The 21,278-nt window shown below is 41.5% G+C and overlaps 1 protein-coding gene across 4 annotated transcripts; it reads left to right on the forward strand.

The window, feature by feature from the left end:
- Positions 1–531: 531 nt before the first annotated feature.
- On the forward strand, positions 532–21,058 carry tbc1d5 (TBC1 domain family, member 5). 4 transcript variants are annotated; one of them, XM_056398874.1, is made up of 23 exons: positions 532–612; positions 5,559–5,610; positions 6,031–6,179; positions 6,908–6,965; positions 7,137–7,245; positions 7,463–7,552; positions 7,890–7,964; positions 8,726–8,793; positions 8,885–8,987; positions 9,450–9,538; positions 9,710–9,760; positions 9,941–10,010; positions 10,792–10,964; positions 11,064–11,206; positions 11,946–12,052; positions 14,341–14,426; positions 15,632–15,945; positions 16,163–16,225; positions 17,747–17,955; positions 18,289–18,388; positions 18,869–18,948; positions 19,060–19,317; positions 19,778–21,058. In XM_056398874.1, exons 3-23 carry the CDS (start codon positions 6,050–6,052, stop codon positions 20,078–20,080), a joined length of 2,679 nt encoding a protein of 892 aa, XP_056254849.1. In that variant the 5' UTR covers positions 532–612; positions 5,559–5,610; positions 6,031–6,049; the 3' UTR covers positions 20,081–21,058. The 4 variants fall into 4 exon arrangements, with proteins under 4 accessions (XP_056254849.1, XP_056254850.1, XP_056254852.1 ...); XM_056398875.1 differs by having other exon boundaries at positions 16,169–16,225; XM_056398877.1 differs by having other exon boundaries at positions 6,031–6,149.
- The last annotated feature ends 220 nt before the right edge of the window (positions 21,059–21,278 follow it).

Genomic DNA, 21,278 nt, shown 5'->3' on the forward strand with positions numbered 1-21,278 from the left:
ACTGTATGTACAGTAATACAGTGTATGTCCTCCTATGCCTGCCAAGAGTGGAACCACAAGTATCAGTGATGTGAAATATTAACAACTCTATGTACTGTATTTGTGTTTTTAAAATATTGATGGTGAAAGTTATGCAAATTATGTGTTCTATATTAGTTGACATTATTGATGCATTACCATGTAAGAAACATTGAAGATGGTTGAGATGTAGCTAATATTTATTACTTTATATGTTGCTGCGTATTTTTGAAATATTTTGTTTGTTTTAATCTGCAAAATAACTAGTAACTAGCTGCAAAATAAGTATAAAAGTACAATATTTCTAAAAGAAATATAATGTAGCAGCATAAAACTTAAATACTTAAGTAAATTACTTCAAAATTGTACTTGTGCACAGTACCACCACTGTTAAAACAGACAGCAAACGGTACAAGCAGAGGTTCTCGTTAAACCAAGGGGCAGCTACCTGCAGACACAGCAGCTCCGCCGGCCCCAGCTCCCTGGTCACATGATCAGTCAGCTGATCTTCAGCACATCCGCCTGACCCGCTACTGTTTACAAATCAGCAGAGTCCGACACAGCAGGATGAGGAGTCCTGCATGAACTGAGCAGGTATCTGAACCATAACTGGTAACGGATTATTCTGTGCCACTACTCACACTTGTGTCAACCTCTGTGTGTCCGTGTTCTTGAGCGCGTGCATGCGCGTGCGTGTGTGTTTTACACTTTGTCTCGTGGTTTTACAGCAGCTGTGTGTGTATCGGAAGTAGCGACAGGCCCGTGCATCGACTCGGTCACTGCTTGCTTTGCTAACAGTCAGGCTAACGTCACTTTAGCTTCCCTGCTTCCTGTCATCTCGAGTCATATTCAGTCAACACAGACGTCTGCGACATGTCACTGTACGTTCATTTAAATACTTTGGCCTTCATTTATCATTGCTAGCCGACGCGGTACACGAGCTAGCTTAGCTGTTTTTTTTGGCGTTTTGCCCTGCCTGCATTGCTAATCCTGCCTGTCACCATGCATGGTGCATCACAAACGGACACTGTTTACATTTTATGTACAATTACAGTGACATTGTCAGTGATGGCTGTGAATTTTAATGTTCAAATTGAAGAAAGAAATGTGGCTTCTGCGGTGGTTTGCTTGTGCCTGTGCAGGCCACCCTGCCTGGCAGATTTAGTGATGGGTCCGGGGCAGTGCAGAGGGTTGGTAACAGCCAACACTGCCTGCCTGCACGGTTTAATGCGTTTTCACACGCCTCTCCACCCTGCCAAGAACTAGTTCACAGAGAAAATGTGTGCTGGGAGAGTACAGTCTGACTGTCTGTAGGCTATTTAGGACTAGAGAGAAGTCCAGAGGCTGTGTTGTTTACTCTAAAAAGGGACACATTTACAATTACTGCATACACCAGCACTGACAGTGAGAGGAACTTCAGTCTGTTTCTGCAAATCACAGAGTGTTCCTGGATTTTAAAATGTTTCTTCCTTGTTCTTCTTGCACTGCAGGTCTCTCTTTAGTGCAGTGGTTCCCAACCATTTTGGCTTGTGACCTGTTAAAACAGAGCTTTTTCCCACCCCTCTGCACTAGTTGCATAAGTCAGTTGTGAGCAGTTCCACCAGAAAACACTTTTTCAACTTGTTTTATTGGAGTAGTTTTGAGAGCCCCCAGGAGGTAAAATTATTCAGTTATTCAAATTATTCACAAGAAAAAAAGCTAAGGTTAGAGGGAAAACATGCCACTCTTCAGATTCATCTTGTGACTCCTTGTGGGTGTCCTGACACCCAGGTTGGGAACCGCTGCTCTTGTTCTTGTATACAGACAGATTTCTGTCAGATTTAATCTCTTCTCATGTATTTGGTAATTGAATCAGTCAAGACCCAGCAAGTTCATGGTATTTTGCTAAGGTTAAGGTCTCAAACATGTTCTCAGCCTCTTGCGGAGCATGTGACTGTGAAGGCTGCTAGGCTCTCACTGTGTGCTGAAGTAGAGGCATGTGAGTTTGTTTAACTGGGGTGTTTCACTTTGACTAAACTGCAATCTGCCGCTCTCACTGTAGCTGCCAGTGACAGCTTCCCTCATCACCGTTTGCTGAGTCCTTTTTGAATATTCATCCTCTAAATAGCCCATGTCCTGTTTCTTTTTCTGAAGCCATTTTACATTACACTGCTCTGGCAGTGGTTAAGCTGAAATAAAGACTAGTGGATGGGTTTGGCTGATGACTAATGTCATTACTTAATTCTTAAAAGTCTGGACTTGTTTAAGAAATGATGGAAAGCATTTTTCAGAGTTGAAAACTCGACTGCAGCCTGTTAATTTCAGTGGAACTACAGTTGTAAGTCACGTAAGTCAGAGGTCTCTAAATGGAAATTCTGCAGGCGCTTCAGCAAAACATTTAATACAATTGACTAATCTGGGTTTAGTTTCAGAATAGTTTAGCCTTTGTGCCTTTAGGCCAATGAGCTTGGAGCAGGCTCCTTGTGCTTCCTTGTATTTTTTTCATGACACCTCAGCATGAAAATGGGATCTTAATACGTGACCAAAACCTTCATCTTTGTTTTGAAGAGCTGAAGTGAATTTTACTTTGTCAACTTGGCTGAGGGTAACCCCTCACCTCTTTTACCTTTCAGAGGAAATGAGGCTCTGAAATATTCTTAAGACGTTAAAGAATATGATACTCTCTGGCTTTGGAAAAACAAATGAGTGGAGGACAGTTTTAGGATCAAATCCGTGAAGCTTGTGGTCCCTCTCAGATTGAATTTGTGGCAGAGTATAGGTGAATTATTATGTAGCCCACATTAATGAGGATTACCGAAGGAAGAGGCTTGGAGCAAGGCTGTCTGACTTGACATTTGTATGCTTTACACAATCCAAAACATTGACATTGCTCCTTTGAAATCATGTTTGAGGCAGTACCTTCGAAAAGAAAATTGTTGACAAGTGTTAATGTATGTAACTAGATAATGTAATGGCTACAGTTTGTATTTAGCTTCATGCGCTGGTTGTTGTAAATCCCAGGAACAGATCCTGTACCTCAGAACAGATGGACGCAGTGTTATTTGTCTGTTGGTTTATTTATGCATTTCATTATGTATTGATTTGATTATTTCATGAAAGATTCGTGTTTTGAATTATTGAGGTGTCTCCAGGTGCTGTGGAGTAAATTATGCAGAAGCTAATTTGCCTTGATTATTATGTAGTAAAGTTAGGATGTCGTTTCACGTTCGACTCTGGGAAGAAGTAATGAAGGCAGCAGAAGGCTAAGAGAAGACCCGCTTCAGGCAAGATTGTGCTAACATGGCGAGGCCTCGAGTCTTCTGCCCGCATCATCTTTCATTCACTCACTCGCTTACTTACAAAGGCTCACACGCACACACAAGACATACCTCCTCAAAGCACAGTGAGTGATCTGTGACAGCCTCTTTGCAAAGTTTAGAATGACTTTTTATTTTTGGATTGAAGGGACAAAGCACTGGTTGTGTTTGCAGGCCTGTAGGGAAAAAATGTACCTTAAAATATCTTTTGAGTCAGATTTTAGACAGAAAGTGATAATATGAATTAATATTCTGTGTGAGGACTTTTGTACTTTTATATTTGCAGTTGCTCTGGAGACTTTAAATCTTTCAAAGTAAAACTAAGAAAACAGGCTATTATTGGAGGCACCTATTCACAACATTCCTCTTCTGTTTTTCCCTATAGTTGTGGATTAGTTACGATTATTTAATGGTATAATGTCATTTTTATGAGGGAAGGGAGGAAAACCGCACTGACTTAAGGAGAGCATTAGTCTTTGAGGAGAACAGATGTTTCCTAAGAAAACAGGCACATACATTATGCATATAAAATAATTTCTATTTTGATGGCGTGTGTAGCTGATTTATCGAGCGGTGTTCCATTCACATGGTTAATAGGTTTAAGAGATGCCTTTGTTGTGTTATTTCCACAATTAATAAGCGAAAAAAACATAATGCTCTGTGGAAGCTTGCTATTCTGTAGGCCTGTGTATTAGGCTAACCATATTCATAAACGTGGGAATAATCCCAAGCCGGATAAAGAATGGAGGCAGAATTGGTTAACCTAGATTGTGATGTCTCACAGAGAAAGTTAAACTTTTCTCAGAACTGGGGTTGTTGGCAGGGAGGAGTTGGCTCAGGGTTTACCTGATGAGGATTTTAAATATATTTGACTTGTAATGTTTTGTTGTGTATATTTTAAACATTGGTATTTGTAGTTAGCGCATCATTTTTCACTAATAACAAAGACAGACCCTCAGATTATTACAATGTTTATTTTTACATGAAGCCGTTTTTTTCTGCTGCTCGACTGGACAGTTTGACCTAAACTCATTATAAATTACCACATAAACTGAACAACAGTCCAAAACCCAGAGATATTCTTTTTACATTGATATTAAACAGAGAAAAGTAGCAAATCGCCAAAGTGGAGCAGAGAATGTTTGAAAAATGACTGAAATGATTATCTGAAAAGTAGCAGATGAATTTCCTGATAAAACTGATTAATTGAACTGTTCCAGCTCTATAATTAATTAATGGTTTAGTCTATAAAATGTCAGAAAACTGTTGAAAAAAAGCCCACTGGGATTTCTAATAGCCCACAGTGACTCAGTGTTGTCTGGAACCAGAGAATGTTTTGTAGTCAATAAATGATGTGAACAATTAATTAATAATATCAAATATTTTCACAATTATCTGTCCATCAATTAAACAATTGGTCAATTAGTTGTTTCATGACTAGTAACTATTAACCTACTATTTTCTAGTACGTGAGCACATCGTGTCTTTGCTGCTCTTGGTAAACTTGTTGTGCTGATTATTGACAGTATTAACAGTTATGGCTCACTCACCACTACGGACTGTGAGCTGATTGGTAGGATAAACATCTGGATACACAGTTGTTTTAGCTGTTATCACTGTCTTTGTTAAGTTCTCAGAGTACTGTTATACACACCGATCAGCCACAACACTAAAACAGGTAACTGGTTTTAACTGGTCGACGTGTATTTGCATTTTATAAGGAACAACTGATATTCTGTTAATAGTTCCTTAATCATTTCAGACACACTGTACTGTTTGTGTTATGTGAATATCAGAACATTTAATTAATGCATTCATTTACCTACTTAATGGCCTCATTAGCATGACTGCTTATGTTTAATATATCACAGTGAGCGTGGTGGAGCATCAGGCAGCTCAAGTGCTTCTTGTTCTTTTGAGACATTCTTCACTGACTGTAATCAGTGTCTCTTTTATTTTATGCCGTGAACTTCTGTTGAATGTAAAAGGTGAGCAGGCATCTGTTTGGTCGTCACATCAGAAAAAAAACTAAGGTCCTTGATTCTTGAGCTACATTGTGTTTAAAGTCAGCTGACATCACTATAACCACTGGATGTTAGTACATCACATTTGTTTTAAACAAAAAAAAATGTTCCTGCTGACTTTAAAGACATGACATAATTTTTTGACCCTGTACCAGCGTTGTTGTTTATTTCCCCGCCTGCTGAAGATGTTTATTTTCACCATTGTTCCTTCTTCTTGCAGAATCATCCTTTTCTTCTGACTCTTGGCTGTGGAGAATCACAAGGCTGTGACAGTAAGTGCTGAGTTAACAGTTCAAGCGTGATTAATTGTAAGTTAGTATAAGGGACACTTTATTGATTGCAGCTAGTTTTTAACTGCACCCGCCTTGGAGAGGTCAGAGGTCGGGGTCACCTAGAGAACAGCTTATGAAGACTTAAACAGGGAAGACACTTGTCAGCAGAGTCTGTGATCAAAGGTCGCTCTCCTTATCAGCAGAGTCAGTTTTAAGGAAACGTATCGCGTTTTATCACTCTGTCTTTTGTTTAAAAGTCGTGTATAACATAACACCAGATACCCAAAGTTTGGTTTGTAGTTTTGGTTGTCTCTTCATTATCTGTTATCTATTGTGTTGTACTAACTTGTAATTTAATTCTGGTTTATTTCTCTTCTCTTTTTTTTTTCTCTCTCTCTACGTAACCATCTCAATCTCAAGGTCCGGCTGGGTCGCGGTCATGCAGCATCCCAATTTCGAGACTCGCCACCCGCTCCAGACAGACGAGCAACAGGAGACGGGGTTCGACCCTCTACACAATTTCAACAAGAACCGCAGCAGTACGTTGACTGTCATTGACACTCCCTACGGTTAGACTTTATCATACAACCTGTGTGAAAAAATAAGGCCTTTAGCTGCTACATAGTAGTGCTTCCTCTGTAGTGGCACTATTCTTAACAGGGTCCTTGTTGTGTTTTTGTGCACATTTTTAGAGAGCCGTAAAAGAGGCTCCTACCAGCAGGCGAGCCACAGAGTGTAAGAGAGAGTCACAATGAGTTGAAGCACTAGATATGAAGAGATAATAAAAAAGACATTTTGGAGCTGACTGTGAAATGTGAGTCACAGACGTGGCTGGCAACACCCCCGGGCTGAGGTGTTTTTATGTTTACGCGTGAGAGAGAGAAAATGTTGGGGGCTGGCGTGTTGTGGAACTGATGAATATTCATGCTGAGTGTCCCTGTGGAATGATCTACTCCTGTAACTAATGTTGATAGACAGCTCTCTGACTGGAATGTGTGTTCACCTGCAGGCCAAATTAGACTTATTACCACCAATAAAGACAAAGAGAAGTACTATCTGCAGTCACTTTGTTTGCTTCTAGCTCTTTCCCGTCTCCTGCATGACACGAGAAAGAAGCCCCAAAAATAACTGATTGGTCATTAGGAGGCAGTAAACAGGCCAGTTTTAATTACAGTAGTCAAAGGTTATGTTTTTGTTTATCGTCCTGTGTTCACAAACTTAAAAAAATTATTGATGTGTAGTTTCACTCCTTGTTTACACCACCCCCTTGTGGTTGTGTCTGTGCCTGTTTGAACAGGAGGATCTCTTGACAGCAGCGGTTACTCACAGTCTCAGTCAACCTTCCTCTCATACAGGTGAGTGTTTCCAGTATTTTCTCATGTGGATGTACCATAAACTCTTGGCCCAATTCACTGCTCCAGACTCCCAGTTTACTGCTGGATGACACATTAGATGGAATACCGTGCCCAATTTGGGTTGAGAAGCTCATAAATCTCCTCGTCCTCTGCTTCCCCTCCCCTGCGCAGGAAAGAATGGGACGACTTATTCCTCAACAGTAATTACCTGGCCAGGATCCGGCAGGCAGGCATCAATGGTCGACTGAGGAGCAGCCGCTTTCGGAGCGTATGCTGGAAGGTAACTGCCAAATGGATCAAGCTGTCCTATCGAGTTTGATTAAAGGGGTTTTGCCAAATTCCCTGCCTCAGAAAAGTCAGTAGTTCTGGCAGCTTGCAGTCCTTTTTTGGTAGAAAGAGAGGCCCAGAGTTTTGAAAGTGTTGATATCCTGCATGTTTGTGACATCTGCGAGAGGAAAATTCTTGTTGAGGTCGCTTGAAGTATCCTGTCTCTACAGTTGTATCTGGAGGCTCTTCCTGAAGACAAGGGGCAGTGGATCAACAAGACCAAGGAGCTCCGAGCCCAGTATGAGAAGATCAAAGAGACGGTGAGAGCGCCACTCTGTGGCTGTTTCCCTCAGCATGATGAGAAACGTTGCCGTCTGCAGCAGTTTACATTGAATTATAGTACAAACCTCTAATTAAGGTTTCTGGATATTGTGGTCAAAATAAGTTTTAGAAAACAAATTTTTTGATTTATGAATTCCTAAGTCACATTGTTTCAGCTACCACAGGAATTTTAAACATAATAGAACTTAGAGGTCCCTATAAGTTTCTACACTTCAGGAAACTCAGGCCAAAATATGGTCATGTGTTTTTAGGCAGTGCAGCCCATCACTGACCTGTGCTGTAATTAACAGCAGTGCATTCTGTTGTCTGTCTCAGCACATCACTAACCCTCGCAAGGCTGCAGGCCAGCAGGACCTGGTGGTCAATAACCCACTGTCCCAGGATGAGGGGGTAAGAGTGTGTGTGTGTGTGTGTGTGTGTGTGTGTGTGTGTGTGTGTGTTTTTGTGTTTTTGTGTGTGTGTGTACTGTTCAGTATCTGTTTTTCTATCTATCATATTTCATATTTGCATGTAAAATGTGACCCTGATACATTCCCTCCAGACTGAGTCATTACAATAATTATAGACTGTTTCAGTGATTCATTAGCAGATTTTCTAAAAGTAATTATAAAGCCATTGAATTGATGTTGGATTAGGCAATAAATAAAATGTTTAAAAATGACCAAAAACTAATGGTCTTTTCTTTTTTTCTTTTTTTTTTTTTTGCATCTCATAATACAGTTTCTGGTTGAGTGATGGCACTGAGAGTCACACTCATGATAACAGAACAACAAGTGATGCAACATAACGTAGATGGTAACTGTGTTTCCTGGAAGGAAGTATGCAATTTGGTACTAACTGCTACTACTCAATTTGTACACTTAAGTTAGTTTAAATTAAGTGCTGGTGTAACTTGGAAAGTCTATAATATAGCAGGTCATCTTTAAAACAACTTGCAAAAGTGTCAAATTTGTCTTCATACAAGTGTACAGATCAGTGTATATGAGGAATATAGTTTCCAATAATTAATGAGTATTTAGTGTTCTACTTCTAAACTCAACACAACCACCAAGACTCCACTGCCTCAGAACTTTGTCACTCTTCTTGGTTGCTGTTGCGGCACGGTCGCTCAGTGTCTGACTCTGTCTCGTGTTTTTTCCTCTCCTGTCCAGAGCCTGTGGAACAAGTTCTTCCAGGATAAAGAGCTGAAGGGGATGGTCAAACAGGACGTGTTGAGAACGTAAGTATCATCACCTGTCTGTTTATTTGATTGTTTTCTGCTGTCAACGTGAAGTAAACCTCTGCTCTCTTTTTAATTTTTACCATCTAAGGTTCCCTGAGATCCGTTACTTCCAGGATGAGGATGTGAGGACCAAGCTGACGGACATTCTCTTCTGTTATGCCAGAGAAAATGAACAGTTACTGTATAAACAGGTACGGACAGGTTCTGTCAAATTGTCCAAACAACTCATGCACAAAACTTTAAGGAAAAAGTTTGAATGTCATTGAATTTTCAAAAATAGGATCCTTTTAACGCCTCTGGGTGTTGATAGTTGAGGCATGCCTGTGTGTGGCTGTGTGCATGGGCTTCTCAGTGCCCAGCGTGCTCAGACGAAAGAACAAAAAAGCCTTTGTAACCTAATCATTATCACTGTCTGTAACAGGTGCCAGCAAATGAATAGCCGGCTAGTACAGCATCTTTTTTGCAAACTGGAAGTGACATACGGCTGGGCAGTGGCTAACAATATCTAAATTAAACCTGTCATCGCAGATTAGAAACCTCGTGCATCACTATTAAAGAAGGACTGACCACAAATGAACCATGCTTTCTCTCTCCCCCTGCCCTCTTGCGTCCTACGCCCCTTTCACCTCTGCTTCCTTCCTGTCCATCTGCAGGGGATGCACGAGTTGCTGGCTCCCATAGTGTTCGTGCTACACTGTGACCATCAAGCCTTCCAGCATGCCAGTGAGACAGCCAGCCCCAGGTCAGTTCCTCTCAGCCATGAAACTGAAACTCTTAACTTTCAACCTTTCAACCTTTCATAATCTTCAGCAGCTCATGCTCTAGTCAGAAGGTAAAATAGCTCTGCATTTATTTGGGAAAAGATCAATTTCAGGGGTCTTTATTTTATTTTTATTTTTTATTTCCTATACAGTGAGGAGATGAAGTGTCTGTTGAACCCAGTGTACCTGGAGCACGATGCCTAGTGAGTATTGTCTTCATAATGGATAAATAACTGATAAGAATAATATGCTCAGATATTTCATAACTTTTCAAATAATTGGAATTTGTTTACATGTCTATTTCCACCTCACAATATGTCGCTTCTGTGTGCTTATTATTTTCTGTTTCCCCTCCACACCCGCTCACACATCTCTGTCTACAGTGCCATGTTCTCGCAGCTCATGGAGACAGCAGAGCCGTGGTTCTCCAGCTTTGAGAGGGAAGTGAGGAAGGTCAGTTTGATGCGAAGAACTGCTTTTGACATTGTAATTGCAATAATTGTTTGTGCTTGGCAACACAATATGGGCTGATTGTGCCATCATGAATACATGGCATTATACTTGATATTGCAGATGTAAGGTTATTAATACGTCCTAATCCTTAAGATATCACTCCTGGTTAATTAACAGTGGCTTTTGTTCTGTCACTCTCTGCAATATCTGACCAGCCGTCAAATAAAAATGCTGAAAATAACCATCGTCTTGTTTAGTAGATGCACGGTTGATGAACGATCGTTGTCCTCCCAAACTCTTGTAACACATACTGCTTCACAATAAAAGCCGCCTTTTGTTTCTACTTACATGCCTTTATTTTGATCTAACAGCAGTAGGAAATGTTGGGTTTGCATTAGCAACAAACAGCAAAAAGGGTTAGGTGCATGCATCGTTTCCTGTGAATCCCTCATGCATAGGTATTCAATTTGAATCCAGCATTGGAAATGGCAGGCTTCGCCACTTACAATGAAAACAATTACATAGAGAGATAATTATTGAATGTAAGAACATTGAATGATTATGGCAGAAAAAATGCTGATCGTAGATAGTATTAAAAAATGTGATTTCAGTATCAAAACAGCAAAAACCTGCATAACGTAAACTGTAGTTCGTCCTTAAAAGAAACTGTTTGTCACTATTTCTTCTTTTCATGTGGTAAATTTTTATCAAACGGCCACAGATGCTACAAAGTCATGTTTATATAATAATTTGCTAATTAGATAATGATCTTCTCCTCAAGGGTAAGGAAGAGATGCTGACCAGCATACCGTTCGCTCGGCCCCAGGACTCGGGGCCATCTGTTGCCATAGTGACCAAAGTCAACCGCATCCAGGACCAGCTGGTGAAGAAACACGACGTGGAACTGCACATGCATCTCAACCGACTGGAGATCGCACCGCAGATCTACGGCATGTCAGTATTTACACTTTTAGATCCACTCTGCCCAATCCTTCTCTTGACCCCTCAGCTGCACACAAATACAGTTACACTGTCTATCTGTATGTCCCTCAGCCGGTGGGTACGTCTGCTGTTTGGTCGTGAGTTTCCTCTCCAGGACCTACTGGTGGTGTGGGACGCCCTGTTTGCTGACAGCATCACTCTGGACCTGGTGGACTACATCTTTGTGGCCATGCTGCTCTACATCCGAGATGCCCGTACGCTCCATTTATTGCTGAAATAATCCAATAACGCCATGTGTTGTCTTTGTAGCATGTAATTTCATAAGACACACTTAACTGGAAGAATGTGATTTCCTCCACCTCATTTAATCAGATGGAGTCATATTGCTTTAAATAGAATACTGTAGATCTTTGCTGCCATACATACTGGCAAGAGATGGGTTTCAGCTTTCGTGGGCAAACATCACTGCTCAAGTATCTTTTTATAAGACACTGAATCCTTGCATTTTTAGAACAGATAACAAGAAAACAAAAGGACAATCTGCACTTTCGACTTGATGTTTAAGAATACTTTTGAGAGGGAAAACTTAAATACGGATTCCACGTTGCTGATACTGAACACAAAAGACTGATATTGTTGGTCTGAAGAATTGTAGTGCTGTTAAATTAAGTGTCCTTGGAACAAAGAAGCTGTTCATCAGAGAGGTGCTTTTCTGAAGGGTATGCAGGTAGAAGAGATGCAAGGACCGATAGGAACACTTAAAATTTTGACACACTTGATTGTGTCCTGGATGAAGAGAGATGCAGCTAAAGTTGCAATCATGTTTTATGAAGTCAGAACACACAATCCAATACTGTATGTGAGATGAATAGGGAACTTGAGATCTGACACAGTTTAAATATAACGTGTTTTATTTTAGGGGGTTCTGTGGTGAGATAAATAATCAGCTCTGAGCATCACTAATTCTGCATATGTTTGTTTTCCTTTTTTCAGTCATCGCTAGTAACTTCCAGACCTGCCTGGGCCTGCTAATGCACTACCCTCCAATAGGAGACATCAATGCTCTGCTCCAAAAGGCTCTGTTCCTCCGCGATCCCAAAGTAAGCAACTACACATAGAAAGTTGTATGCGTGTGGATGTTGTTTCCATGAGGAACAGTTGTATGGTGAAGTGATATTGTTTGTGCTCGTGTTACACTTCAGTTTCCCCCTGAAAGTCCTGCTGTACTATCATAAACACTTTCACTTAACCTCAGCAGTCACAAGTTAAAATGGAGAACAGAAAGGGAGAAATATTACACAGAAAATGAAATAAATATATACATTTTCTTGGAGCTTGACTTTGGACTTGGTGTGCCTTCTCATGCTGCTTTTATTCAGTAATTACAGCAGAGCAGATACTTTGTGAACAGAATGATTTCTCTTGTTTTCTGCAGAGGAAGGAGAGGATTTGCAGAAGTGAAACACTCACTCAAACACAAACGGCTGGGCTGAAATCCTCGAAAAATAGTCATGTAGTTTGCAGCTCTATTGATCTGTGAAAAAGGGCTTAGGTGTTAAAAGAAAAAGTTAGAAAATGGCAACAAATGTTTCAGTTCCTCACACTTCAGTGGTTTCATGTTAACGCTGTAAAGGCATTTACAGTAAAGCACAGATGCAATCAATGAACCGGTCGTTGTCGTTAATGAGAGGAATCGCACTTGACAAAAGGAAGTTTCACAGATATATACGTGTTTAACATTGACATGGAATGATAAGGCCTATACACAGTGTAATACGTGAAAAATGGTAGTTAAGACCTTAAGCATTTAAATAAAATTAGAGATCATGGTTGTGACAGTCACAGATCTCAACAGAAAACAACACATTACAAATTCTGGAAGATGAAAAATGACGTTGCAGCTTTGCGGAGAAAAAGTGGGACGTGTTGTTTTATATCAAGAGGAAACAAGACAAGTTAAGATGTTCATTTAGGTGGTTCAGTTAGTTCACTGTATTTTATTAGTGCCACCATTGATCGCTTCAGCTGAATTTAAATTTTGATAAACTTCTTTCGACAGCAGGCTTCAGCCCTGTGGAAATACTCCCATGTTTAGTAATATGATCTCTAAGTTGGCAGCTAATTTGAGAAGCTGACATCAGGTTGTTGTCCAGCAAAACAATGGAAATGTGTCCTTGACACAGCTCACAAGTAAGTAGAACTTGGAGGCCCCTCAAATTTGGCCACTTAAAGTGGTGTAATAGATATACTGTAAGATTTGAGTGAGTTTTGAACTGATTGGAGCCTTGCATACTGTAGAGCTCAGTCAAGCCAACAGAAGGGTTTATCTCCTTTCACAAACTGCATATTATTATTGCAAAATCCTCTCGTCTTTCACAGATTTGTTTCAGATGCATAAATTCATTCGACCATTAGAAACCATCTTGGCACAAACATAGACATGATGAGTGGAGAGAGGTGCATTGACCCAGTGTTAGAGAGGCAAATCTCTGTCCTGACTCTGAACATGAAAACTTTTGAGTTCCTAAAAATGTAATTGCCTAATTGTGGTGCCGGCTTCCTGCTGCAGTGATGTAATCCGCATTTGATGTAATGTGGAATGTTAGATTGACACGACTACAGTGCTGCTGCCTCAAGAACCTCCACTTGGTTAATATGAAAATATGTTAAGCTGGCAAGTGCAGAAACAAGTGAGGAAAAAAATGAAAATGTAGCAGCCAAAATGAGGATTGTAATTTGTTTTTTTGTTTTTTTTTGCCTTTACCTTGAAGCTCTCAGCATATTTTTCCTGTCGCACGCTCGTCTCACTCTCTTTTGCAATCACACACACTCAGTCAGAGGCCTAGTTCTGTCACTCCTCGCACACACAGGATTTACATTCTTCCCTTTAAATGAAAAAGAGTCATTGACGTGTGCGTACGTTAAATCTGACATTACCAGTTCTTTGACCTTTGCTTACACCTCACTGTCCCGGTACAAACCATCTTCTGTTCACTGACCCATAAACCCAAACACAACAACTCGCCACAGTCCTGTCCACTGCTTTCCCAGGATGAAACTCCAAGAAGGTGCTGATCCAACATGACAGTGTGTCCTCCAGGTGAACGACCATGTCACACCGCGTCCGCATCACGGTTACACCTGGGGGGTCGGGGGTGGGGAGGGGGCGTCATCCCTAATAACAGAGGGGGGTGGGGCAGGAAAGAGGCTTGTTGCTCACGAGTACTGACTCAGAGACACTGAAGCACACGTGTTTGCTTGTTTACGTAGTCATGCATAGATACAGATTGTAGGTTGGCTTGTTTATCACGCACACAGAAAACATTTTTTTCTGATCTGTAAATGCGCTAACACAAAAACATTGTTTATTCTGTCCCTCACATTGTAGAACAACCCACGACCTGTCAACTACCAGTTTCAGCAGAACCTGGATTACTACAAAACAAGGGGAGCGGACCTCATGAACAAGACACGGTAAAACACACACACACACACACACACACACACACACACACACACACACACACACACACACACACACACACACACACACACAGACAGCTATTCTTCAACCTCACACACAAACACAGTGTGAATCAAAAGTTAGTGCCTCCTTTTTGAATCGTTTATCTTCTATTAAAAGACTGAGTGCAGTTTCAAGTTGTGGTTATCTCACAGCGTTTACAGATTTCCGTATTCATTTGTTTTCACATTGTAGTGAAAGTACCAGCATGTCCATAAAACCTCTCGTGCAGCAGAGTCAGCTACTCCTCAATCCATCCATATGTTCCATAGTGGCATATATTTCAGGCACAATATGGCCCAAAATTCACTGCTTCCATTCTCATTCGGTGTTGAGTTTGCACTGACTTGCCTCCAGCTTGTTTGTTAGTTTGAATTCCAGTTGTAGTTTCCTGAATGCCTCCCAGGCATGTCACTCAAATAGTTAATTAGTCAATACATTACTTCAGCCAGCTCGTCTTTTTTAGTCATTGCTGTATTAAAATGAATTTACAGATTCTTGAAACTTGTTTGAACTGACAGTCAGCAAATGACATAAAAAAAAAATTTAAGATTTCAAAATTAACATTGCCGGGTGTTGCAGTTGCAAGAAGGGACTGTTGAAAGCAGTCTAGTGCATTTGAAGAACACAACACTAATGTTCAGGGCTTGCGAGCACAAAACAACATGATTTTCAAAGCAAAGAAATAATCAGAGAAGAGAAGAGAGACAGAGAAGAGTCTGTCAGTGGCCAGGCTTAAAAATTTTGGTATAGTAGACGGTAGCAGCGTGCATGACTCCAAATTACTGAAGCAGAGTATCGGGTGCACGGGCGTTGGTATCTGAACAGAACAAACAGAATGCCGGCACTCACAGATAAACGGTCTTCTGTTTTGATGAGGGGCAAAGAATGAATGCGTTTCAGCTATAAGCCATCGTCAGCGTGACACTCATGATGGCTTATAGCTGAACTGCGTTGCAAGTGGTTCGTTCTTTGCCCCACATTAAACAAGAAGGCCATTTATCTGTGAGTGCTTATTCTGTTTGGATAAATGTGTGGCTAGTATCCACTATTTCAAAGTAAAGGTCTAAAACATGTAAAACCACCACCATTTTTCTCTCTGTAGGCCTTTGTTTTTCTTATCCATATCAACTTAAATTTGTTTTTTTGTTTCTAGTTCCGGTTCCAGTACGAAAACGGCCTCCATCAACATCAACAAGGTCTCCAGCAGCCTGCTGAGCTTCGGCAGGAAGCTCATCGCTCCAGCCATGACGGGCGGGTCCAGCGGCATCTCGCCAATCAACAGCGAGATACACTCCTCCACTTCCTCCTCCTCATCTACTTCCCCGGCCTCGGCCCCTGCGCCCACCTTGCCTCACCCGCTGGCTGAGCCCCCGTCGGGACACGCCCCGCTGCAGACCCCGAGCCACGCCCAGAATCAGCACTATCGCTTGCTCAAGTCCGAGAGCATGCCGGTCCACCTCAGCAAAGGTGAATGACAGAAAATGGTTCCCAGCTTGTTTCAGAAGAGCTTTGTACTTACCAGCCGATAATTTGCTCATGTTTGTTGGCAGTTGTGGAACTGGTGAATCAGCTGCATGTTCACATTAACCCCAGCACAAATTATCCAGAGTCTCTATTAAAAAGTTAAAAAGCATTGGTTTTATATGATTGTGGCAGCATCAGCTTTGACTCTCCTATGTGTTAGATGTAGTTTCAGGTGGAGTGTCTCAGGTCTCTCTCCCAGCCCAGACTCACACTGACACACAAGGTAACTGCTGCCATGGCAACTGCTTGTGTGATTTGCCCCCCCCCCCCCCCCCCCCCCCCAAATTCATCTTTTCTTGTTTTGCTGCTGTTGCATGTCTGAACACTGTTCCTGCTGCTGGATTAGCTGTGAGGCACATGTTACAGTACACAGACACAGTGTGTAATAGTGAACTGTGACCAGCAGAGGGAGATCACAGCCTGCCTCATCAGTCGAAATTGGTATCATGGATATCATGACTGTGTTGTGATGTCTGCTGTCATGTGCTCCAGAGCTTGTATGTGCTTTGTTTTGATCACACAGCGGCTTTAAAGATTGTTGTCTGTCCTGTGTCCTTTGCATTCACACAGAAATCCAAAGACAATGGTTTCTTCTTGTGCTTCTTCTATGGAGTGTAGAATAATTATAGACTTACAATTTTTAATTATGATCTATTAATACATTAATAAATGGAAAAGTTATTATAAAATGATTGATTAAATTAGCATTTAAATGATGGATTAATGAACAGCATTCACAAAGCAGCAGTGGGAGCTCAGATTGGTCTGAGTCTCCACATGACTCCTGCCAACACGTAACACCCAGCCAATTAGAACTTCTGCTGCTGCTCTGAAGGTTGGACTCCATTTAATTATAAGGTGGCAGACAGCTTACATAGCTTAACATTAGTTTAATGGAAACTCTAAAACGTTAAAGCAGGAAACTAAATAATTTTAAAAAGGAACAGAACACTTAAGCACAATATATAGAATAACAAAAAAACAATAGTGCTGTTACATTTTAAAATTCATTCATTCATTCCTTCCTCATTTAAAGACAAAATAACGACACAGGATTGTTTAATCAACTAATTGGCAAATCAAATGATCTTACTAATTTATTTATTTTTGCTTTGTATGGATTGATGCATCATCTAAATGCAGATTTGATGAATTAGTTTAAACTTGCTTTTTTATATTTGACAATTTGAATTAAAAACCGAAAAGTTTATACATTATTCCAGTGACTCACTCCAGGCTTCATGTTTTTCGTACCCTTCGCCTCCTTAATTTAGATATTAGATGTTAAAACATTTTAACCATAACATCGTATTATTTCTTTAGACACAGAGACATTTATAGCATTGTGCTTCTTCTTTTAACCTTCTATAAACTGGAGTATTATGTGACAACAATCAAGATCCACTTACTAACTGTTTCCAGGTTTTCAACCACATCTTAGGGTTGCATCAGGGAGCTAGTAGGTGGATCGTGAGTTGAAATGATTTTATCAGACATACTGACACACCCCCTCCCCTCAAATAAATAAATAAATAAATGTTTTTAAAGCTGAAAGGGTTTTTTTTAGAGCATAGATTTATATTTTCAACTGTAAGTCTTATTGCATTAACATCCTATGTATGGTGTCCTCTCTCTCTCTCTCTCTCTCTCTCTCTCTCTCTCTCTCTCTCTCTCTCTCTCTCTCTCTCTCTCTCTCTCTCTCTCTCTCTCTCTCTCTCTCTCTCTCTCTCTCTCTCTCTCTCAGGGCAAAGCTCCAGGACGGTCAGCTCCTCTCCCAGCATAGAAAGTCTCTCCGGTGGACGAGGTCAACCCACCGCCTCCCCACCCCTTCCCCCCTCCAGAGGCAGTGATGTCAGCACTTCTTCCCCGCCCCTCTCCGCCACCAAGAAAGAGTCGTTCTTCAACATCACTCGCTCTCGCTCCCACAGCAAGACCATGGGCAAGAAGGAGCCGGTGAGCTGTTCAACCTGCTGTCTGTTTCAGAAACTCAGTATTATCACTCAGACATGTCCACATGTCTTTGTGTCTCTCTTGCTCTCTTTCTGTCAAATCTTCTCATTTCCTCCCAAAGTTTCAACCCTAACCTCTGCCCTATAGGTTTCCTTCTTATTCGCCTCCACTTTTATTGTCTACCTCTAATCTGTTCTCTGTGTGTGTGTGTGCGTGTGTGTGTGTGTGTGTGTGTGTGTGTGTGTGTGTGTGTGTGTGTGTGTGTGTGTGTGTGTGTGTGTGTGTGTGTGTGTGTGTGTGTGTGTGTGTGTGTGTGTGTGTGTGTGTGATGAACAGGATGAGGACCTGGAAGCCCAAGTATCTTTCCTGCAGGGCCAGATCAATGACCTGGAGGCCATGAGCAAATACTGTGCTAAGATGATGAACACACACATCTGTGAGTTCAGCTGTAGAACGTCAACTCTCCATCATTATTTTCAGCATCTAAAACAGTAGCCAGTTCAAATGATGTGAATCCTGGACACGTTACTGATTTTAAAAAGCACTTTATAATGCCTGTTGTGTGTCAGCATCTGAAAAAAGGCCAATCCAGCATTTTATGGATGGGACAGATGGCTTAAATTATTTTTTCAAGATAAAAGCTTTAATTCATTTATTGATTCATTTTATTTCTCCTCAGTTTCTGTTATTTTCTGTCTTTGCATAGAAATATTCACCAGGTATTTCAACTGTACTGTAATGTCATGTTAATTAGAAATAAGTGCACCCACTTAAACACAGCATTTTCTGTTCCATTGTGGGATTTATTGAATTTTACCCATAGATTGCAGACAGTCAAAAAATGGGGAATGTAGTTTAATATGTTGCAAATTAAGTGTGTGGCTGATTGCATAGCTCATTTATTATATCTCCACAGGTAAAATCCAGGAAGTGATTCTCCAAGAACACCTGGAGAAAGAGGATGAGGTCCTGGTGTCACTGGCTGGACTGAAACAGGTGAGCGACATCAATGTGGAAGTATGAACACTGAGCATTCATGTTAATGGAATGCTTCTGTCATCATCATGCTCCTCCATCTTTTCTGGTTGTCCGTCACCGTTGATCCAGATCAAAGACATCCTGAAGGGGGCTCTGCGCTTCAACCAAAGCCAGCTGGAGGCTGAGGAGAACGAGGAGATCACCATCGCAGACGATCACTACACCTCCACAGCAGCCGCTGAAACCGCCCTGAGCGCAAACAATCACCACGGTGACCACCAGCAGCGAGGAAACAGCAGGCGGAGCCGGGACTCTGATCTGGATGGGAGTGTGAGCACGGACGACAAAGAAGAGGAAGAGCAGGCGATGACCCCACCTGAGCAACAGGTTAATAGTTTGGCAGTCGTCTTCGAGGCCACCAAAGTAAAAGCCCTGGACTTATTTTAGCTGAATTGGTATTAACTACAGTTTAACACTCAGTTCAGACAAGATTAGTTTTCGGTTGTTTTCTGAAATTGTCTGACCCTTTGATCCAGTACTCAACACCTTTAAATCCGATCTGCTTCATTCAAATAAATTGTACCCTGTGTGCAAAATATGATCCAATGTTTGTATCAGAATATTATTCTTTGCAGGATTAGACCATGTGACACTAAATCTGTCCCATTAGAAATGGATCAAACCCAGAATGATGCTTGATAATACAGCAGCTGCTTAATGAAAATGCTTAGTCACATGTTCCTTGGAGTCGGACTTAAATTGAATTTGAATACATTGAGCTTCAGGGCCAAACAAGCAGCAGACTGCGATTATACAGCCTCTTTACCCATGTCGATCTCGTGTGCAGGTGGCGTCTTCCCTCGGCTCAGAGGGAAGTAAAAACTGGGACGACTACATCCTCGTCTCCCAGGATGGAGACCTGCAGGCCTCTGAGGGAGGTGGAGGAGGAGGAGGAAGAAGAGCTGCAGCTGAGCACACCCCTCCGATCAGGCGAGGGCGGGGCCTGGTGCGAATGGAACCTGAGGGCGCAACCGGGACCTTCCACGACCCACTGATGGCTGGCACCACCTCAGGCTCCTCCAGCCCGGACGAGGGCTCCACCCACAGCAAGGACTCTGACTTCACCATTGTCAACCCGAACGACCTGTGAACAAGCAAATCTCCCCACTCCTCCTCCTCCTCTTATACCTGTGTCATATCCCATTCTGAGGGAGTGATAAAAGAAAACTGACTTGGGATCAGAGGGGGGAATCTGCAGTTTTTGGTGGTGCACCGCTGGAGCTGCTGTCCGCTAGAAAATTGCACATGTGGACTGTGACACTTTGAGTCACAAATACCTTATACTCTGTCTCTTTAACTGTCATCTGTGCCACTTCAGTCCTGTCTGAGCTGATGCTGTATGCTATCTCATCTGCCTAATGCTTGTCTCCTCATTATGTCGTGTCCTGTCACTCATTTAACTGTAGCGCTCTGCTCTACAGAGAGAGGGCATCATTGAACTGCTTACCCTATCACTACATGATTACTGTGTAAGGTTGGACCTCAAACTTCAGGGAAGGACCCCCCCCCTCCCCCCTGAGCCTGCTGTACTGATGGAGAGCGTGACCCTCCGTTTCTTCTGAATGTGGAGATCTGGCCATACCCCCCCCTGCGTTATGTTTGTCTGTCCTTACAGAGGAAGCTCTCTTCTCAGATACTCGAAAGGAAAGAAGGACGATGTCCTCCTGTCAGTTGTCGAGGGCAGCTTTCTCCCCCTCCTGAACCAGTGCCTCTGACCATTAATGTTATCTCAACCAAACAAAACCTGACTCTGTGATCTTATTATTTTTGTTAGCTTTTTTTTTTTTTTTTTTTTTTTAAGACAATATTTTTAACCCTTAGACCTATAGTTTCCTGGATAAAAATGATTAAATTATGGAATAAGTCTGTTTTTCCTTTTTTTGTTTTTTAAAATTGATTCCAATGTGGAAATTTTAATGTGGTAATTAATACTTCTCATTTCTGAGCTGAGTTGTTCTCGTGTCCTGTGGAAACCATGTAAAGCAGCACACACAAAGAATGTCCCTCTAGCTGCCCATTCAGCATAATTAACTCTAGACCAATAAAACTACATCGCTCTTGCTACTCACTGAAGTTAACCCGTTTGTTTTGGGAATGCTTTGCTTGCTTTGACGACATTGATGTAAACTTTTATGTGTAAGTATCAGGGCTACAGAACACAGTTAGTTTGTAATCGTATATTAATAACCATATTATTTCACTTATAGTATCATCAAGTGAAGAATTGAAGAAATTCAGGTTTAAAGTGCATTATTGATCTGAGAAACAGCTGCTGAGGGAAAAAAAAA

Source organism: Seriola aureovittata, chromosome 16 (genome assembly GCF_021018895.1).
Source record: "Seriola aureovittata isolate HTS-2021-v1 ecotype China chromosome 16, ASM2101889v1, whole genome shotgun sequence".
Classification (NCBI taxonomy): domain Eukaryota; kingdom Metazoa; phylum Chordata; class Actinopteri; order Carangiformes; family Carangidae; genus Seriola; species Seriola aureovittata.

Coding starts and splice junctions, on each gene's coding strand:
- tbc1d5 (XM_056398874.1), top strand. CDS start 6,050: ATGCAGCATCCCAATTTCGAGACTCGCCACCCGCTCCAGACAGACGAG. Junction 8,794..8,884: donor AAACAGGACGTGTTGAGAAC/GTAAGTATCATC, acceptor TTACCATCTAAG/GTTCCCTGAGATCCGTTACT. Junction 16,226..17,746: donor GACTCACACTGACACACAAG/GTAACTGCTGCC, acceptor TCTCTCTCTCAG/GGCAAAGCTCCAGGACGGTC.